The sequence below is a fragment of the Homarus americanus genome, unplaced genomic scaffold, assembly GCF_018991925.1.
Source record: "Homarus americanus isolate GMGI-L3 unplaced genomic scaffold, GMGI_Hamer_2.0 scaffold25013, whole genome shotgun sequence".
Lineage (NCBI taxonomy): Eukaryota > Metazoa > Arthropoda > Malacostraca > Decapoda > Nephropidae > Homarus > Homarus americanus.
The window spans coordinates 4,647,545-4,669,066 of NW_024722158.1; the positions used below are offsets into that span (position 1 = coordinate 4,647,545).

General features: G+C 46.1%; 1 protein-coding gene across 1 annotated transcript in view; it reads right to left on the reverse strand.

Annotated features, from left to right (window-relative positions):
• Positions 1 to 3,264: 3,264 nt before the first annotated feature.
• The window catches only part of LOC121862130 (homeobox protein unc-42-like), a 75,861-nt gene continuing 57,603 nt past the window's right edge, over positions 3,265 to 21,522 (reverse strand). The window contains exons 4-6 of the mRNA XM_042360143.1: positions 10,216 to 10,416; positions 7,112 to 7,202; positions 3,265 to 3,536 (exon numbers count right to left, since the gene is read on the reverse strand). Of these exons, the coding sequence (XP_042216077.1) occupies positions 3,364 to 3,536; positions 7,112 to 7,202; positions 10,216 to 10,416 (465 nt within the window). The 3' untranslated portion in view covers positions 3,265 to 3,363. The remainder of the gene's footprint in view (positions 3,537 to 7,111; positions 7,203 to 10,215; positions 10,417 to 21,522) is intronic.

Sequence of the window (21,522 nt, forward strand, 5' to 3'; positions counted from 1 at the left end):
TGACCGTCGACCTGACTTAAGACTAGACAACGGGGTGAGGGAGGGGTGAGAGGGATAAGATGTAGGGAGAGGGAATAGGAAGAACAGGGGAGGAAGTGAGGTGTAGTGGGAAGGGGTGAGGTATAGGGGAGGGGGAAGAAAGGGGGAATGGGTTAAGTGTGAGGAGATTGAGAGGGAGAGGGTTGGGTATGGAGAGGTTGAAGGAGAGATGAGAGGTGTATGGAAGGGGGATTGTGGGGAGGAATGAGGTATTTGGGTTGGTTGGGGGAGGGGAGGGGGAGTGGGCTGAGGTGTAGGGAGAAAGTGAGCTTTTAAAGATCAGTGGAGTTTAGGGGTGAGGGGAAGAGGGAGGGAAGGGGAGATAACCTCGGTGACAGTTTGAGATTGGGGTGAGAGGGAGACAGTATAGGGGAGTTCATATAGATCAGTTAGGTGAAGAAAAATCTTACCGGTTTATAAGGGAAGAAGGAGGAGCTGGAAGAGGAGAGGTGAGAAAGGAAGAGGGGGAGAGGTGAGAAAGGAAGAAGAGGAGAGGTGAGAAAGGAAGAGGAGAGGTGAGAAAGGAAGAAGAGGAGAGGTGAGAAAGGAAAAGGAGAAGAGGTGAGAAAGGAAGAGGAGGAGAGCTAGGATGATGGTAACTGGAGAATTACAACAAAATGTTTTATTGTCCAGTTGAAAATGACACCGAGAGGTTGAGGGTGAGGGTGAGGTAAGCTAGTTCCTTCGTCTGTCTGTGTGGTAAGATGGCAATGGACGGTGAAGAGGGAGGGAGCGGTGAGGATGTTTTCTTCATTGATACTTTTTTGTGGTGATAGGGAAGAGGTGCATGGGAGGGAGGTGGTCCTCTTTCCATGGTTAGCTGAAATAAATGACACTTGTGTTTTATGGGGTTTGGGTGAGAGGGTGGGGGGGGGGGTATATTATTTTTTTTTGTCATTGCTAGTTGAAAGTAACGCTTGTTTTTCTCGAAGGTGGAATAGGAGGAGGTAGCTGGAGATGGAATGGGGAGGAGGAGGAGGGATAGGGATAGGGTTTTTTCCACTCCTCCCCTCAAGACTAAGAAGAGGAGGTATTTACAGTGTATTTTCCAGGAGCTGAGGAGAGGCAGGGAGGGTGAGGGGAGGAAGAATGTTGTAATGGTTGGTGTTGAAGGTGACGGTAACCTTACTACAGTAGTCTAGTGGAAGGGGATGCTTTCTCTGGCGTATTGCTGTCCTTAGTTTACAAGATACTCGGAAATGGACCGAGAAAGCCACACGTATAGGAGCCGAGAGAGTTAATAAGAAAAAGATATTGCATTTTAGACCCCAGGTTCCAAAAGCATCCACTTCGTGCCAGTCATGATGAACACTGACTAATATCTATGTTACATAGTACATATACACCGATAGTCGCACACACGCAGTTTGAAGTATTTGAGATATTTATAAGAGTATTCTCATATTATTAAGACTAGGCCTATCATAAATTAAATTTATTTTGCAAAAACACCGTTGCAAAACTCGTATTCACGGTAAGAAACACTTGGAGGAACTTGAAGATCTGCTCTTGTCAGAAAATGGCATTTGGGTAGAAGGAAGGAAGGAGAGGAGGGGGGGAGGGGGTTTGATGGCGTAGCAGAGATAAAAAATATGGCAAATATCGTGAAAAATTGCTTCTCGACAATGCATTGTTCTTGTACAAAAAAGGATTATTAATTGTATTATTGCGGGCAAAAGCTTGAAAATCACACATGCCCGAAAACATTGGTGCCAGTACAGGGCAATATTAATTCTGATAAAAAAGAAAAAAAAACAGGAAATCGAAAATATCGATATCGGATTTGTGAGCTGTGATGGCATCATGAAGCGTGTGCCAGTTGAGAGCGGTCAGTACCAGGGACCTGCTCAAGACTTCATTATTGCCAACATCACCTCGATAGTCTGAGAAAGACAAGTATACAGTGCCCCGCTCACTCACTCACTCGCGGAAATAAACAATACGCTTACTTTATATTAACGAATTGAGTACGAAACACAGTACTATTTATAAATAGCGACCAATAAGGTTACGAACAAACAAGTGGGTGTTTTGATGGTTCTGTGCATGACACAGGCAAATTCTTCCTAGGGATGGTGATGCCATCCCGCAAGCAAGGCGTCTTTCTACTGGACTCAAATATGCAGAAATCCAGTAGTAGTCTTCCATAAAAGAAAACAGCTTTGCGTGTTCAAAGATCAAAATCGCATTCACTGAGAAAGACGAAAATAACACTTTTCAGTACACCTGCATTATCAAAAATTTTCTTCTTATCTACTCTTACAGGAATTACCTAATTGCTGGATGTCCTTATGAGATTCCCTCTTCAGGACAACCAGGTAACATATGAACCACAAGCGTCTGAAACTTGTGATATATCCTTTTGATTGTGTGCTACGCATTATCCATCTCAAGTATAAAGTTAACATGGCTAGGATAAAAATATTAACGAACATAATTGTATGCTAGAAACCATAGCAGCCTACTACGAATCCCAAGTGGCTTTGTTCATAGAGCATAACAATCCCTTTCAATCTTTCCTTGAAGGTGAATTGAGGTTCACAAAAATGAGTGATCCGAGACGGAGAGGAGGGTTATGGATGTGTGAGCAGCTTGGTGGTTGTGGCTAGGGGGCCTCGTGCAGGAGCTGCTCCCCCTCAGGGTCAGAGACGGGGTCCTGGTCGTGGCTAGAGTCCTGCTGGTGGAGGTGGTCGTGGGAAGCAAACTCATGTAGGGGGCGATTACTTGCCTCGTAGCCGGCCAGAGAAGCGTGGTTAAAGTCGCCTTCCATCTGGCCGTAGGCCTCGGAGACCGGGGTGTAGGAGAGGCCAGCGTGAGAGTGTGGGGGTAACAAGGGTGGGGGATACACCACGGGGGTTTTAGCTCCCCCCGGGGCACTATCTTGGCTCGACAGGTTACACCCACCGCCCATCAAACTACCGTAGTCTTGTAGTTGTGCTGGTGCAGGACTCGTCGGAAACTCTGACCCGGTATCTCCGGGTCTTCGGATATTATTAGTGGTGCTGCTGTTGCTGCTACTGCCGCTATGGGCCTCGTATTCTGAGGCGGTGTGATCTCCCTCGAGGGAGTACGAGGGATGACCGTATGCGGGTGCGGTCGCTGAAGTTACAGCCGAAGCTGTGGTATGGTTGGAGGCGTGGCGCAACCCATGCTCAGTGTTGACGGCGGTGGAAGGTCCCTGCAGCGCCTCGCCGGCCGAGTACCCGTAGTAGTAGTGGTAGTAGCTGGAGTAGTAGGACGGGTAAGCGGCGGCGGCGGCGGCTGCAGCTGATGATGACTGGTGGGCGGGACCCCCAGCGGCCGCCAGGGACCGCAGATGGACGTCTAGGTTTGGTACTGAAGCATGGGCGCCGACAAGTTTGGGTGGTGCGTGGTGTTCATGGAGAGCGCTGTGAGGGACTTCTTGTACCAGTCCTCGTCGGCGGCCGTCTGCAGCCCCGAGAAGCAGGGCGAGGCCAGCCCCTTCTTGTACCAGTCGTCCTCCGTCGCCATACCTGCTGGGGTCAGAACACACACACGGGTCATAACACAACTACACCAACACTAGAATGACATCCTTACACCTATACTGTCTCCATTACTAACACCACACCATAAAACTTTCATACTGGTGGCCATACTAACCATTGTGCCTCGTGTCATACCATTATAAAGAATAAATATTTACGACACACACACACACACACACACACACACACACACACACACACAATTACACTGAACACAGGAGAAAATATTTAAGCTAAATTTAAATGTAATTTTATGCATGTATAATTAATTTATTAGGAGTGCATTAAGCAATAATAAATACGGTAATGTAGGTGTTGAGATCGATTATGGTAGTGAATGATGTAACATGAATGATGAAGCGCGGTGTATACGTGAGTACTATAGCTGTTATTGTTAATGTTCGTGTGGCTTAACGTTAACAAAATTATTATTGTACTTACTGTTATTATTTTTATTGTTATCACAAAAATTTTCTGTATGTATGTTTGGATTTTTTTTTATTATAACATTATGTTGTCGACAGGGGACGTCCCATAGTGCTTCCGTATCCTCTAATAAACGGATGGGTGATGCAACACAGGTTAACATGGTGATGCAACACAGGTTAACATGGTGATGCAACACAGGTTAACATGGTGATGCAACACAGGTTAACATGGTGATGCAACACAGGTTAACATGGTGATGCAACACAGGTTAACATGGTGATGCAACACAGGTTAACATGGTGATGCAACACAGGTTAACATGGTGATGCAACACAGGTTAACATGGTGATGCAACACAGGTTAACATGGTGAACACAGGTTAACATGGTGATGCAACACAGGTTAACATGGTGATGCAACACAGGTTAACATGGTGATGCAACACAGGTTAACATGGTGATGCAACACAGGTTAACATGGTGATGCAACACAGGTTAACATGGTGATGCAACACAGGTTAACATGGTGATGCAACACAGGTTAACATGGTGATGCAACACAGGTTAACATGGTGATGCAACACAGGTTAACATGGTGATGCAACACAGGTTAACATGGTGATGCAACACAGGTTAACATGGTGATGCAACACAGGTTAACATGGTGATGCAACACAGGTTAACATGGTGATGCAACACAGGTTAACATGGTGATGCAACACAGGTTAACATGGTGATGCAACACAGGTTAACATGGTGATGCAACACAGGTTAACATGGTGATGCAACGCAGATTAACATTGGCTTCGCGGATAACATCACCACAAGAGAAATAAACATGAAACTGAATTCTTAAACGTTATCTGATGTCAAACTCAAAGGCCTCTAGTGAACTTAGAAGAGAACTGAGTACACGACTTGAGCTACGCCTACACAAAACGAAGGCAGTCCAGGTGGTGTTCAGATTACACTAAGGCTGCTTATACTGAAATAAATGTGAAAAAAAAATTATAGAAACAAAAATGAATCTTAGGAGGCAGATTTATTTTATATATTAGTGAAAATATTTGTTAAATTTTAATTGTTTATTTGTATGTAGACCGAGGATACGGTATCAATCTAATGTTGATAGATAAGAAATCGATATACTGTATCTATTGTTTGTTTGTACATAAGTTAAATTACCCCAAATAATACAATAATGTTACATGTGACCCAGGCATACCGTAATATTTAGTGTGTTGTGTAATAGTGCGCTGGTATATTCTAGCAGCAAACGCTAATATGTCGCTATCATTGGTCATTGAGTGTTCCATCAACGGAGTGGAGGATAACGCTTTACAACCACACCCGCTGGCCGGCCAGACGAGCCTGGAGGCGGAGTCACGCTTCAGCTAGGGGACGGGGAGAGGGGCGGGGCTTACACCGGTCGTCATGGCAACACTGTGGTGGGCGGAGTCTCCTTTGACAGGTTACTGAGAACCGAGAGGGGGTGGGGGGGGGAAGAGTTGATGGTAGTGACCGTTGAGCGGTTATTTGTTTCCTCGTGGACCTGATTTGACCTTTTCTCTTTCTAGTTCCTGTTGTGTTGTGTTGCCCGGAAAATAGTCTTGGGTAAAAGAAGAGATGTTTTTTAATCCCGCTCCGTGCTTCTCTCACGTGTATAAGAGGCGTCAGTGTATAAGAGGCGTCAGTGTATAAGAGGCGTCAGTGTATAAGAGGCGTCAGTGTATAAGAGGCGTCAGTGTATAAGAGGCGTCAGTGTATAAGAGGCGTCAGTGTATAAGTGGCGTCAGTGTATAAGTGGCGTCAGTGTATAAGTGGCGTCAGTGTATAGGAGGCGTGAGTGTATAAACCGTATCTACACTGGATCTGGAATTATTAACACGACCATTTTCTGAAGACTTTGGGTGACCCCTTTGTCTAAATATTGAATTAAATGGCTAAATATATTATTATTTAATTATTCATTACCTAAGTTGGTGGACTGCATAAAATTAAGCTATCCAATAAGTGTGTGTGTGATTAACTCGTTCTCGTCGGCTTTTAGAAGAATAAAAATTACCCACCAGTGACAGAGAGGTTCCTAGGGGAGTGTGAGAGAGGCCAGGGGAGTGTGAGAGAGGCCAGGGGTGTGTGAGAGAGGCCAGGGGTGTGTGAGAGAGGCCAGGGGTGTGTGAGAGAGGCCAGGGGTGTGTGAGAGAGGCCAGGGGTGTGTGGGGGGTCAGAGTGTGAGAGGGCCAGGAGTGTGAGAGAGGCCAGGGGTGTGTGAGAGAGGCCAGGGGTGTGTGAGAGAGGCCAGGGGTGTGTGAGAGAGGTCAGGGCAGCAGGTCGGTCGCCATAGGTATTTCTAAACTCAACTTGAATATCGCTGAACCTCAAAGCAGCAAAAGATGAAGTTATGGGAATATGATTACTTAACTAGAAGGCGTAAAGTTTGTTCGCTGTTGATCAAAGGCCACGAGGGTATTGTATAGTGAGGGAGGATTCGAACCCAACATTACCCAGCAGCACTGTCTAACCTAACCAAACGTAACCTGACCTAACCAAACGTAACCTAACCTAACCAAACGTAACCTAACCTAACCAAACGTAACCTAACCTAACCAAACGTAACCTGACCTAACCTAACCAAACGTCACCTGACCTAACCTAACCAAATGTAACCTAACCTAACCTAATGTAACCTGACCTAACCTAACCTAATCTAACCCCGCCTATCCTAAACCCAGCCTAACCTAACAACCTAACCTAACCTAATCTAATCTATCCTAACCTATCCTAACCTGATCTGACCTGACCTAACGACTTGTGTGTCTCTGGCATCCAATGTACAATAACCATGGCAAATTTGGGTTAGGTTTATTATGGCAATCACTAAGAGGATAACTCTCACACCTAATGGTTAAGTGATGGTGGCAACTAATGGCAGAATAATTGTTTAAATATGGCAACCAATGGCAGGATAATTCTTTAAATATGGCAACCAATGACAGAATGACTAAGGTAACTATTAGCTAGATGGCAATGTCACGATAGTATGGCAGAAACCTTGGTATGAGAACTCTATGATAACCACTGGTAAATAATATGGCAACCACTGGTATATGGCAGGATAACCTTATGGCAACTTACTCATGGAATCCTGACGCATGGCGGCCATGTTGGAAGTCGGGTGCGTCATACTGAAGGGCTGTGCCATTCCTGGGTATGAGCTTGATGACATCTGCAACAAACAGTCATTATTAGTGGTGCTAGTAGTGGGCGGTGGTCCATCCTTATGTTCTAGTGGGTGGTGGTGCTAGTAGTGGGCGGTGGTGCTAGTAGTGGGCGGTGGTCCATTCTTATGTTCTAGTGGGCGGTGGTGCTAGTAGTGGGCGGTGGTCCATTCTTATGTTCTAGTGGGCGGTGGTGCTAGTAGTGGCAATGGTGTTACTTTGGGGTAGTGGCATTCTTTTAGTGGGCAGTGGCACTATTTATGGTTAGTGGTACTTATTGGGTAGTGGCTCACAGTAAGTGGTTAGTGGCATCGATATTTTGTGATCAATGGCACCTCTTCTTACCTGAGATGTATTGGGGTCAAAAGGTCATAGGTTAGAGGTCATCTGAGAAAGACTTGAACCTCCCTTGAGTACAGTGAATTGGACCATTGAATAACATAACTTACCTCTTGAGTACTATGCCAACCTCTTGAGTACGATACCAACCCCTTAAGTACAGTGAATTGTACCATTAAATAAAATAACTTACCTCTTGAGTACTATGCCAACCTCTTCGAGTACAGTGAATTAGCCCATTGACTCTTACTTCTTACCACTTGAGTACATTTTATCCGCTTGAGTACGACGGCTTAATTTCTTGAGTACTCCGTCTTTAACCTCTGAAGACGATATCTTATTCCCATGAGTACTATGGTATTGTACTCAGGTAATTAGGTCATCGTACTCAAGCGGTTAATGATGGACGTTTCAACCATATACATTAACCAGTTACTTCCCATATACATTAACCATCTACTTCCCATATACATTAACCATCTACTTCCCATATACATTAACCATCTACTTCCCATATACATTAACCATCATCATATACATTAACCATCTACTTCCCATATACATAACCATCTACTTCCCATATACATTAACCATCTACTTCCCATATACATTAACCATCTACTTCCCATATACATTAACCATCTACTTCCATATACATTAACCATCTACTTCCATACATTAACCATCTACTTCCCATATACATTAACCATCTACTCCATATACATTAACCATCTACTTCCCATATACATCAACCATCTACTTCCCATACACATTAACCATCTACTTCCCATATACATTAACCATCTACTTCCCATATACATCAACCATCTACTCCCATACACATTAACCATCTACTTCCATATACATTAACCATCTACTTCCCATATACATCAACCATCTACTCATACACTATTAACCATCTACTTCCCATATACATCAACCATCTACTTCCCATATACATTAACCATCTACTTCCCATACACATTAACCATCTACTTCCCATATACATTAACCATCTACTTCCCATATACATTAACCATCTACTTCCCACATTAACCATCTCTTCCATATCATTAACCATCTACTTCCATATACATTAACCATCTACTTCCCATATACATTAACCATCTACTTCCCATACACATAACCATCTACTTCCATATACATTAACCATCTACTTCCCATATACATTAACCATCTACTCCCATATACATTAACCATCTACTTCCCATATACATTAACCATCTACTCCATATACATTAACCATCTACTCTACATACACAACCATCTACTCCCATATACATTAACCATCTACTTCCCATATACATTAACCATCTACTTCCCATATACATTAACCATCTACTTCCCATATACATTAACCATCTACTTCCCATATACATTAACCATCTACTTCCCATATACATTAACCATCTACTTCCCATACACATTAACCATCTACTTCCCATATACATTAACCATCTACTTCCCATATACATTAACCATCTACTTCCCATATACATTAACCATCTACTTCCCATATACATTAACCATCTACTACCATGTCTGTTTGTATGTGCAGTTTGTGTGTATACATATGAACTTTTACGTCAGGTGTATACTTTAGTTTTTGTTTTTTAATTGTAAGTTTTGTATTTTTTTTGTAGATTAACTGTACCCGTGTTACCTCACCCTACAGGAGCCTATATTGTTTGTAGCGTCAGTGGGATTTTGTTATTGTATTGGTATTTTATTTTAATGTTATTTTGTATTGTTTTCTGTGTGTGTTTATGGTGTATGTGTTTAGGACTACAGCATTGTCCGTTTATTTTTTAGGCTTGTGTGACGATGGTTATCTGCATCAACAAGGAACTGGACAGGTAGCAGAGATCAGGAAGGAAGGTGAGCTATTTAACATTGTACAGGTGTTGGCTATGATAATGTTACTCTGAATGATTTACTACCTCATGTTAATTGGTTGTGTTACCTGGAGGTGTTGTCAGGTGAGTCCATGTATAATATAGCATCAGATGAGTAAGGTATAGATGTTATATAGTCTATTTCTATTATACTCTACGTCTGTATACATAAAATAGCTATAGTACTTTGCATTCTCTACCATATTTCAAGACTTATAATTTGTGTATAAGACCACATCACTTTAACGTCCTGTTCATCGTACTGATAGTAAAGTAAAGTGAGTTACTGACTGACCTGTGGGTGACGTTGACTGACCTGTAAGTTACTGACTGACCTATGGGTGAGCGAAGACTGACCTGTGGGTGACGTTGACTGACCTGTAAGTTACTGACTGACCTATGGGTGAGCGAAGACTGACCTGTGGGTGACGTTGACTGACCTGTAAGTTACTGACTGACCTATGGGTGAGCGAAGACTGAACTGTGGATGACGTTGACTGACCTTGTAAGTTACTGACTGACTTATGGGTGACGTTGACTGATCTGTAAGTTACTGACTGACCTATGGGTGAGCGAAAACTGACCTGTGGGTGACGTTGACTGACCTGTAAGTTACTGACTGACCTGTGGGTGACGTTGACTGACCTGTAAGTTACTGACTGACCTATGGGTGACGTTGACTGACCTGTAAGTTAGTGACTGATCTGTGGGTGACGTTGACTGACCTGTAAGTTACTGACTGACCTATGGGTGAGCGAAGACTGACCTGTGGGTATCGGTTCATGGTGTTGAAGGTGGATATGGCGTTGTGGCTGGGGTAGGGCTGGTAGCCACGGGTGGCGGTGGGATACATGTTCCTCATCATGGCGCCGTTGCAAGTAGGTAGTACAGAGGGTGTCCCCGCTAGGGCCTTCTGCAGCTGCTTCTCCTGCTTGCGGTATTTGGCCCGCCGATTTTGGAACCACACCTGGAAATAGTGGGGGCGGTGGTTAAGGTTCTGGAGTGTCACATACAAGTTTTGGAAGATCAGGTGGGAGGTGGTAAGGCGATTGGAGGCTGAGAGTTTCAAGATGTGCCAGGAGAGAGAAAGAGAGAGAGAGAGAGAGCCAGCCAGCAGAGGGGAGTCCATTAGTCCCCCATTACCCATCCTCCCCTCGTCGCTGACCCCTCGGGACCAGGTAACGGGATCAAACGACCAGCCTCTCTTGCCTGAATCATTTGTTTACATTAGTACCCTCACCATCCACATTATTCGGACAAATCACCAACACGTCTTTCTGTCATCAACCAAGACCCATATATTAACCCCTGACGTGTAAATCACCTCAGGAGAGAGACGTGCACTCATCTTAACACACGTCATCACCAACCAAACAGCGCAAATCGAAGAGAAATGGTACCGTCACTGCGCAGGTAAAAACAAAACACGACATGTAGTTGCGGTTAGGTTAGGTTATCGATTCTGAGTGCTGCAGGGTGGGTGAATTAGCTTTTGTTTTCAAGGCCCTGTTGGTATCGAACCCGGGGACGATGTATTTTGGTCGATTCTGGGGGTGTTGATGGCTGTGTGGGGGGAGGGGGAGATGGCCGGCCCTGGGGTGGCCTGTCTCGGGGTGTATAGATTCAACCACTGAGAGAGAAAGGGGGGGTGAAGAGAGGAGGGTGAAGGAAAAAGAAAGGGAGAAGAGAAGGGAGGTGATAAAAGAGAGAGAGAGAGAGGGGAGGGACGGTGAAGGAGAGAGAGAGAGAGAGGGGGGAGGAGGGGACGGTGAAGAGAGAGAGAGAGAGAGTACATTAACAAAGTGATGAAAAAACAACGACAACACCTAATTTACCTGTTGAGTACTATGTTAATTTACCTTCTTGAGTCCATTAATGATCTCAATGTAAACAGGTACTAAATTATACAAAGAGATGTTGAGTACACTATTAGGTGACGCATCTTCCACTGAGTCCAGTTTATTGATACCTATGCCAACAGCTCATTAGTGTTAAGTTTAAAAGAGAACAGGTGAGTTTGGTTAGGTTAGGTTAAGTAATTAAGTACTATATTATACTGTATGTATATATATTTTTTGAATATCACTGTACTGTAAAAAACCGACCCAACTTCTACTTACACACACACACACACACACACACACACACACACACACACACACACACACACACACACACACACACACACACACACACACAGGGCCATTACCACCTGCACCTTGGCACTAATACCATAAACGCTTCCATTTCTTGGTTTATTTCCTCTTCTCTTTATTATTCATTTCTGTGTCACCCAAGTCTCCTCCCCCCCTCTCCCCCTCCCTCTCTTACTCCTTCGTTCAGTGTCAAATGACCAGGAGAAACTGCAACTTGGCCTCTCCTCCCTCCTCCCTCCCTCACTCATTCCCTCCTTCCCTCCTCCCCTCCCTCACTCACTCATTCCCTCCACTTCCCTCCTCCCTCCCTCACTCACTCCATTCCCTCCTTCCCTCCTCCCTCCCTCCCTCCCTCCCCTCCCTCCTCCCTTCCCTCCTTCCCCTCCCTCCTTCCTTCCTCCCTCCCTCCCTCCCTCCCCTCCCTCCCTCCCTCCCTCCTTCCTCCTTCCTTCCCTCCCTCCCTCCTTCCTTCCCTCCTCCCTCCTCCTCCCCTCCTCCCTCCCTCCCTCCCTCCCCTCCTCCCTCCTCCTCCCCTCCCCTCCCTCCTCCCTCCTTCCTCCTCCCTCCTTCCTTCCTCCTCCTCCTTCCTTCCTCCCTCCCTCCTTCCTTCCCTCCTCCCTCCTTCCTTCCCTCCACTTAATCACCCAAGCTTATCTCACCTGAGGAAGTTATACGTGATGTGGTTAAGTTGTAAAGTTATTATCGGTTTTGTTATTCATGGAGGCAGTGTTAATATTATTGTTGTTTTTATTATTGTTATTATTGTTGTAGTTATTATTCTTACAACAATAAACTAAACAACAAATGTCTCACTACGAAGAATTAATAGATTATAGTCAATATGATAAACCTTCCTCATTGATACTGGATAAAGATTAGTCACGGTACATACGTAGATGTAAACATGTCTAACAGTTTATCTCCCCCCTCGTTTTATTAGTTTAATCACTCACCCTTATCAAGATTAAAGGTAGTTATGTCGTTAGGAAAAAAGTCATCTGAGTGGAATTATTTAAAGATTATATTGCCTGAAAATCCTCCCCTTCTCCCCCTTCTCTCCTCCCGCATCCTTTTTCTCTCCCTCCCATTTCTTCCTTCCCTCCTTTCTACCCATCCCCTAACCCTCCCCCTTTTACCCCTTCCCTCCCCTTCTTCCTCTCTTTTCTTGCCTCCTTCCCTTCTTCCCCTTCTTCCCTCCTTCCCCTCCTCCCTCCCTCTTCCCTCACCCCAGCTTATATCACCAATATATTACCACCTCAACACTATGTTAAGGTAAGTTAGGTCAGTTTTAGTATAAGTATGTTTGAGAATAGATATTGATTTGAAAATAACGAATTGACAATAAAATGCGCTTTATAGGTGTGTGTGTGTGTGTGTATTTTTGTATGTATGTGTGAGTGTGCGCGCGTGTTGATGTATATTTTTGTGTGCGTATGCAGAGTGTGTGTGTGTGTGTGTGTGTGTGTGTGTGTGTGTGTGTGTGTGTGGCGCAATATTCACTCTCCCTGGATGACATATTGGGTGTCGTGTGGCGCCATTGTAATTCTAATGACTCAATAGATTCGACAAGTGCACTCCCCGTGCACAAAACCTGCCTATCCGTACCCCACGTAGCACCAGGGACTCTCACTTTTACTGTCTGCGCCATTAAGAGTTCAAATGGCTCGACGGGCCAATTATCGATGCGTCTTTGTCGTCAGGGTGGTGGAGAGTTGACAAGTACAGTGGATGATGCAAGTTGGGACGGGTCTAGGCGCCATCACGAGGCAGATGAGGACTGAGTCTTATATTATACCTGACACAAGGGCCAAATTTGCGAGGGTTTTGGCCAGGCGGGTTGCGGCTCTTGTCCACGACGGGTGATTGGTCCATCAGATCACGCTGTAACAAGTCTATTAATTCACAGTTACCGACGAGGGGTGCTGAGGTGAGGTTGGTAGTAGAGATGGGGCAGGTTGATGGTGGAGTGTGGGTGACAGGGTAGGGTAGGGTAGGGGCAGGTTGATGGTGGAGTGTAGGGGTGACAGGGTAGGGTAGGGCAGGGGAGGTTGATGGTGGAGCGATGATAGAGTGTAGGTGACAGGGTAGGGTGGGGCAGGTTGATGGTGGAGTGTAGGGTGACAGGGTAGGGTAGGGCCAGGTTGATGGTGGAGTGTGGGGGTGACAGGGTAGGGTGGGGCAGCGGAGTTGATGGTGGAGTGTGGGGTGACAGGGTAGGGTGACAGGGTTAGGGTAGGGCAGGGCAGGTTGATGGTGGAGCGATGATGGAGTGTAGGGTGACAGGGGTGGGAATGGGCAGGTTGATGGTGGAGTGTAGGGTGACAGGGGTAGGGGTAGGGCAGGTTGATGGTGGAGTGTAGGGTGACAGGGTAGGGTAGGGCAGGGCAGGTTGTGGTGGAGTGTAGGGTGACAGGGTAAGTAGGGCAGGAGGCAGGTTGATGGTGGAGTGTAGGGTGACAGGGTAGGGCAGGTTGTTGGTGGAGTGTAGGGTGACAGGGTAGGGTAGGGCAGGGCAGGTTGATGGTGGAGTGTAGGGTGACAGGGTAGGGTAGGGCAGGGCAGGTTGATGGTGGAGCGATGATAGAGTGTAGGGTGACAGGGTAGAGCAGGTTGATGGTGGAGCGATGATAGTGTAGGGTGACAGGGTAGGGCAGGTTGATGGTGGAGCGATGATAGAGTGTATGGGTGACAGGGTAGGGCAGGTTGCAAGTAGGTCGACAGGGTTGGAAAGGATGAATATTAGCTGACAAGGTAAACTACGGTGACAGGGTAATGTAGGTTAAAGGTAGGTGACAAGAGGGTAAGATTAAGAGAGAGAGAGAGAGAGAGAGTCTGGTAACCCATCATAGAGTTAAGACAGCCCAGCAAACCCAACACACCACATAAGGTAATCAACAAAACAACCTCACCATTACCAACAGACCCTTCTCCTCCTCCACCCCTCTCCCCCACCCTCTCCCCCCCCCTCTCCCCCCACCCTCTCCCCCACCCCTCTCCACCTCTCTACTCCCCCCCCCCAGGCATCAAGATAGCGGGGTTGACAATAAGATAACAAGCACATGCGGACCATCCCGTCTGTCAAACAGGTGTGGCCATTTGTCGCCTCGTCCCAACTCCTCCTTGGATACCTCGGCTTCCTTCCTAACAACCCCCCATCTCTCTCTCTCTCTCGCATACTTGGGTGTATAATACTCATACCCATACTCCCCCAAAAAAAAATAAATAAATAAATAAATAAAAATAAATCTGCAATTCCTTCATAAAATACATTGAATCTCTGTAGATGGGTGTAGACGGTGGTGTTAAGGTGTAGGGGTGGTGTAGTGGTGTTAAGAGGTGGGGTGGTGTGGTGGTGTAGGGGTGTGGGGGTGGTGGTGGTTAGAGGGTGGGGGGTGGTGTGAGTGGTGTTAGAGGTGTGGGGGTGGTGTAGTGGATGGGGGTGGGGTGGTGTAGTGGTGTTAGAGGGTGGGGTGGTGTAGTGGTGTTAGAGGTGTAGGGGTGGTGTAGTGGTTAAGAGGGTGGGGGTGGTGTAGTGGTGTTAAGAGGGGTAGAGGGGTGGTGTAGTGGTGAGAGGGTAGAGGTGGTGTAGTGGTTAAGAGGGTGGAGAGTGGTGCAGTGGTGTTAGAGGTGTAGAGGGTGGTGAGTGGTGTTAGAGGGGGTAGAGGGTGGTGTAGTGGTGTTAAGAGGTGTAGAGGGTTGGTGTAGTGGTTAAGAGGGGGGTGATGTAGTGGGTGTTAAGAGGGGTAGAGGGGTGGTGTGAGTGGTTAGAGGGGGTAGGAGGTGGTGTAGTGGTGTTAGAGGGTGTAGGGTGGTGTAGTGGTGTTAGAGGGGTAGGGTGGTGTAGTGGTGTTAGAAAGGTGTGGAGGGTGGTGTAGTGGTTAGAGGGTGTAGAGGGTGGTGTAGTGGTGTTAAGAGGGGGTAGAGGGTGGTGTAGTGGTGTTAGGGGTAGAGGGTGGTGTAGTGGCGTTAAGAGGGTGGTGAGTGGTGTTAAGAGGGTGTAGAGGGTGGTGTAGTGGTTAGAGTGGGGGTGGTGCAGTGGTGTTAGAGGGTGTAGAGGGTGGTGTAGTGGTTAAGGGGGTAGAGGGTGGTGCAGTGGTGTTAAGAGGGTGGTGTAGTGGTGTTAAGAGGGTGTAGAGGGGTGTAGTGGTGTTAGAGGGTGTGAAGGTGGTGTAGTGGTGTAAGAGGGGTAGAGGTGGTGTAGTGGCGTTAAGAGGGTGTAGAGGGTGGTGTAGTGGTTAAGAGGGGTAGAGGGTGGTGCAGTGGTGTTAAGAGGTGGTGTAGTGGTGTTAAGAGGGTGTAGAGGGTGGTGTAGTGGTGTTAGAGGTGTAGAGGTGGTGTAGTGGTGTAAAGAGGGTAGAGGGTGTAGAGGGTGGTGTAGTGGTGTTAAGAGGGTGTAGAGGTGGGTGTAGTGGTGTTAGAGGAGGGGTGTAGTGGTGTTAGAGGGTGTAGAGGGTGGTGTAGTGGTTAAGAGGTGGGGGTGGTGCAGTGGTGTTAAGAGGTGTAGAGGTGTAGAGGGGTGTGAGTGGTGTTAAGGAGTGGGGTGCAGTGGTGTTAAGAGGGTGTAGAGGGTGTAGAGGGTGGTGTAGTGGTGTTAAGAGGTAGAGGGTGGTGCAGTGGTGTTAAGAGGGGGGTCTAGTCGTAGCCAAAGTTGTGGGATTGGGACACGGGGAGGTGGTGGCGGCGATGGTGGTAGTAGTGGTGGTGGTGGCGATGGTGGTGATGGTGGCGGCGGTGATGTTAGTGGTGGTGGTGGTGTAGGGTACAAGTGTTGAGCAGCAGCGGATTTTAAGAGACAATCAATAGGGATTCTCTTCACCGACTCTTCTTTGATTCTCTTCTATAAGGCCCTGATGTCCTTTATTTCCGCGTGCTGTTGTTGCTGGTTTTTTTATATTCGTTGTTTTTCTTTACGTTTATTTATTATTTTCCTCCCCTCTTCCTTCTCTTCCTTCATCTACCTCTAACTCTTTCCCGCCTGTACTCAATCTCTCTCCCCACCCATTCCTCCCCCTCTCCCCCTCTCCCCACCCACTCCTCCTCTTCTCCCCTCATCTACCTCCCTCTGCCGTGGGCTCCCGTGGGCAGGAAACGGGGTCGGACATCCCCTGGGGAGCTGTAGCGTCGCCATGTGCCAGCACCGGAGAGTCCTAAACACCCTTACCCATAATCCCCTCCCTTCCTTACTCATAATCCCCCTCTCTCCCTTACCCACAATCCCCCTATCTCCCTTACCCATAATCCTTCCTTATCCATAATCCCGTTTCCTCCTTCCTCACCTCCTCCTCTTCCTTCCTTCCTTCCTTCGCCTCCTCCATCCCACTGCTCTACCTTCTCCTCCTCCTTTTCCACCTCTCCCCTTAGTATTGGAGCCTACTTATATTAGTGCTGGGGTCTATTAGTACTGGGGCCTATTAGTACTGGGGGTCTATTAGAACAGGGGCCTATTAGTACTGGGGTCTATTAGAACAGGGGCCTATTAGTACTGGTGCCTATTAGTACTGGGGCTTATTAGTACTGGGGTCTACTAGAACAGGGGCCTATTGTACTGGGATCTATTAGAACAGGGGCCTATTGTACTGGGGCCTATTAGTACTGGGGCTTATTAGTACTGGGGTCTACTAGAACAGGGGCCTATTAGTACTGGGAATCTATTAGAACAGGGGCCTATTAGTACTGGGGCCTTTTAGTACTGGGGCCCTATTAGTACTGGGCCTATGGTACTGGGGCCTATTAGTACTGGGGCTTATTAGTACTGGGGTCTATTAGAACAGGGGCCTATTAGTACTGGGGCCCATGTGAGTGGCGGACTGAAGTAGAGTCATCTTGTTTCCCTCACCTCACGTGCTAATGGTGACTGATGGTGATTAATGGTGTCCTGGGGGTGTGGGGGAGATGGTGAAGAGGAAGAGACAGGTGGGGGAAGGATGGTGGGGAGGCGGAGGATGGAGGGAGGTGGACGTGGGGAAGGATGGTGGGGAGGGATAGAACTGGGGGTAGTATGATTGTAGGATAGGGAGGAGGATGTAATGCGATGGAAGAGGGAGAGGAAGAGTGGAGGGAAGCTGAGGAGAATATGAGATGAGGTAAGAGTGAGGGAGGAGAGTACTAGGAAATAATGATGAGGAGAGAGGGAGGAGGGAGGAAAAACAGGGAGAATGAGTGTCTGGTGAGAGAGCCAGGCGGGTGCCACGTGACCATTGCCAGCGGGTGGGTGTTGACACGTGCTATTGTTACTGATATATAGGATGGCACTTGACCTCTCTCTCTCTCTCCGGTTAAGATACACATTATACCACCTAACCTAACCTAACCATATAGGACTTCACAACTGCCATGGTTCGTCATTGACATATATACATCAGGAACTTGCATCTCACTGTTTGCGTCTCCCTGTTTACCTCTCCCGATTTGCGTCTCCCTGTTTGAGTCTCTGTTCACGTCTCCCTGTTTTCGTCCCTGTTTACGTCTGTTTCCATCTCCCTATTTGCGTTTCTGTTTGCGTCTCACAAGAGGCCTGGGTGATCATACGGTGAGACGCTTCAGTCATGTGTGTGTGTGTTGTCAGGGCCGCTTCCCCATAGTGTCCCTCACCTGACTAATTATAAGGTAATTACTAATCTGATACACGACTTAATATAGTTTACCTGGTTCACAAAGGTGGGACGAGAGAGAGGGAAGGAGTGGGGGGTAAGTGTCTCAAGGTGTAGTAGAGAGAAGGAAGGAAGGAAGGAAGGAAGGAAGGAAGGAAGGAAGGAAAGAAAGAAAGAAAGAAAGAAAGAAAGATTAAGAATATTACTATATAAGCGGGGGTAAAACTGACTTGGAAAGAGGTTGGACTTGTACTCTGAGACTTGGCTTTTATAGGAATACACACTTGGACTTCACTCAGGATGGACTTAGCCTTAGGGGAAATATATTTGGACTTTTGTGGAAATATATTGGACTTTTGGGGAAATATATTGGACTTTTGGGGAAATATATTGGACTTTTGGGGAAATATATTGGACTTGTAGGGAACTTTGGTTGGACGTAGAGGGTAACAGGCTTGAACTTAAAGACAGACAGAGAGACAGGGGGATAAATAGACATACAAATGGCGATAGGCATAAAAATATAGACATATATGTAGATAGACAGAATCACAGACAGACATACAGTCAGATAGAAGAATATAGCCAGACTGACAGACATACGTATATACAAATAGATAGATATAGGCAGATAGACAGAATAACAGATTGACAGACAGACAGATATGACGACAGACAGACAGACACAGAATAAGAGAAAACGTTAAAAAAAGTGGTAGTTTTTTTAAGACCGAAAGAGCAAAAGTTTCCGAGGGGAAGTTTACAAAGTTTCAGGTGGGGCGCTAATAAAAGTTTCAGGTGGGGAGTTAATAAAAGTTTCAGGTGGGGAGTTAATAAAAGTTTCAGGTGGGGAGTTAATAAAAGTTTCAGGTGGGGAGTTAATAAAAGTTTCAGGTGGGGAGTTAATAAAAGTTTCAGGTGGGGAGCTAATAAAAGTTTCAGGTGGGGAGTTAATAAAAGTTTCAGGTGGGGAGCTAATAAAAGTTTCAGATGGGAGATGAGCAATAAAAAAAAAGTTCCCAGAGTTAGAAAAATTTTTCAGCAGAAAATTAATCCAAAAAGTTCACAAGATTGATGGAAAACCTAAAAAAAAAAAGAAGTTCCAAAGCGGTGACGTCGAATGCAAAAAAAAGTTCAAAATTAAATAAGAGAAACTTAACAAAAGCTCAAAATGGCGGAGATGTCGAACTAAAAATTTAAAAAAAAGTTCCACAAGAATTTTTAGTACGTTATATAATAAAGGTGAAGGGAAAAAACCTTTAAAGCTTCAGAACAGGAGAGCAAGTTCCAGTGGTAGGAAATGGAAGGAGAGAATAGAGGGAGGAGGGGGTTGTGAGGGGATGATGGCTAGGTAGATGGATAGAAGCTGAAGGATAATAATAACAAGAACAATAGTAGTAGCTGTAGTAGTAGTAGTAGTAGTAGTAGCAGTGGTAGTAGTAGTAGTAGCAGTAGTAGTAGGAGTAGCGGCAGGTATCGTAAGAGCCGGGGTTCAACAGGTGCTAATTAACATACTTATAAAGAGTCCCAGGTGTTGAGTCCCACAAGAGTATGATGAACATTATGATACTAATGAGAACAAAAGTTATTACACTGATGATACTATTATTACTACTATTACTACTACTACGTTTAATAATGATGATGGTGATTGATAATAATAATTAGTATCTCCAACAATATTTTATATCAATAATTATATAAAAATAACAATATTAATAGTAATGAAAGTAATTATAGGATTATCAATAATAATAATAATAACAACAACAATAATGATACTAATAGATTGCACTCGAGCGAGGTTCCGGTTCACAACGAGTAGTTACTAGTCTCAAAACTAAACATCATTGACCCTTGACCTTTTTTACCTTTATACTATAACAGTTGTAGGTGTTGTGATGAATGAGCAACACCAAGCCTTAACTCATGTTGTTCTTGAGTTATGTGGCGGACAGACATAGAGACACACATACGGACGGCACTGTCAACATTAAATGGGAATTATTGATATGTCCTTGTTTACTGAATCCAGAGGAGGAGGAGGAGAGTGAGGGAGAGGTGAGAGAAGAGGAAGGGTGTGAGAGAAGAGAGTGCGGAGGTTGAAGAGAAGGAGATTGGTAGGAGAGGTAGGAAGTGAGAGAGAGAGAGAGAGAGAGGGACAAGGGAAGCTGAAGAGAGAGATAGAGAGAATACATGTGAGGGTAGAAGAGGGAGGCAGCGGGAGAGACTAAGTGAGAGGGGACGGATGGCAGCAAGAGACAGGGCTGGTGAGAGTAGAGAGAGGGCAAGTGGCAGAGTGAGAGGGGGGGGGGAGGGGTAGGTATAAAAGTAAGAGAGGGGGGTGACAGAGAGAGAGAGGGGGAAGGGGTAAGTGGAGGAAGAGAGGGATTGAGAGTGAGATAGAGGGAGGGAGAGATAGAGAGGGAGGGAGAGGGTGAGCCGTGTACTCGTGGGGACACCTGACTTAATTCATTTACAAACTTGTTTAAGAGGAAAACACAGGCGGTGCATAATGCGTTTTGCGACCCTCAAAACTTACCCACCCCACCTGGAGGTCACCAGCACAGGGAGGCCAGGTGAGAAGGCAGGTGAGGGCTGTGGAGGACAGGTGAGGGTTGTTGAGGACGGGTGAGGGCTGTGAAGGGGAGAGGTAAGGAGGCTTGGAAGGGCAGGTAAAATGAGAGGTGAGGAGGGAAGGAAGAAGGAGGGAAAGGGATGGGGAGGCACGAAGAGGGAAGGAGGAAAGGGGAAGTGACGTGAGGGAAGGAAGGAAGGTGAGAGTAAGAGAGGAAAATGAGAACTGAGAGAAGGGAAAAAGACAAGAGAAAGAGGAAATAAATATAAAAGGCAAAGGAAGAGGAGATGATGGGAAGGAGGAAGGGAAGGGAGGGGAGGGGAGGGGGAGGGAAGGGAAGGGTAAAGTAATAACATCAAGGTAATGGCAGTGTAAGGTAAATTAAGGAGGAGTATAGGGTAAGATGGAACAGGGGTAAAGGCAGGATGGAGGGGCCGTGAAGGGAAGGGAGGGGAGGGAAGGGAAGGTTAGGGGAAAACAATTGGATTAAGTAATGGTAGGCTACTGTAATGAAAGGGAGGGTGTAGGGTCGTGGGGAGATTGAGTGGGGTGTAGGTAAGAGTGGGTTTAGGTTAGGTTAGGTTATAGGTACCCCTCTTATGGGGAAGGAAGGTACGACTTATGGGGAAGGAAGGTACGACTTATGGGGAAGGAAGGTACGACTTATGGGGAAGGAAGGTACGACTTATGGGGAAGGAAGGTACGACTTATGAGGAAGTAAGGTACGACTTATGGGGAAGGAAGGTACG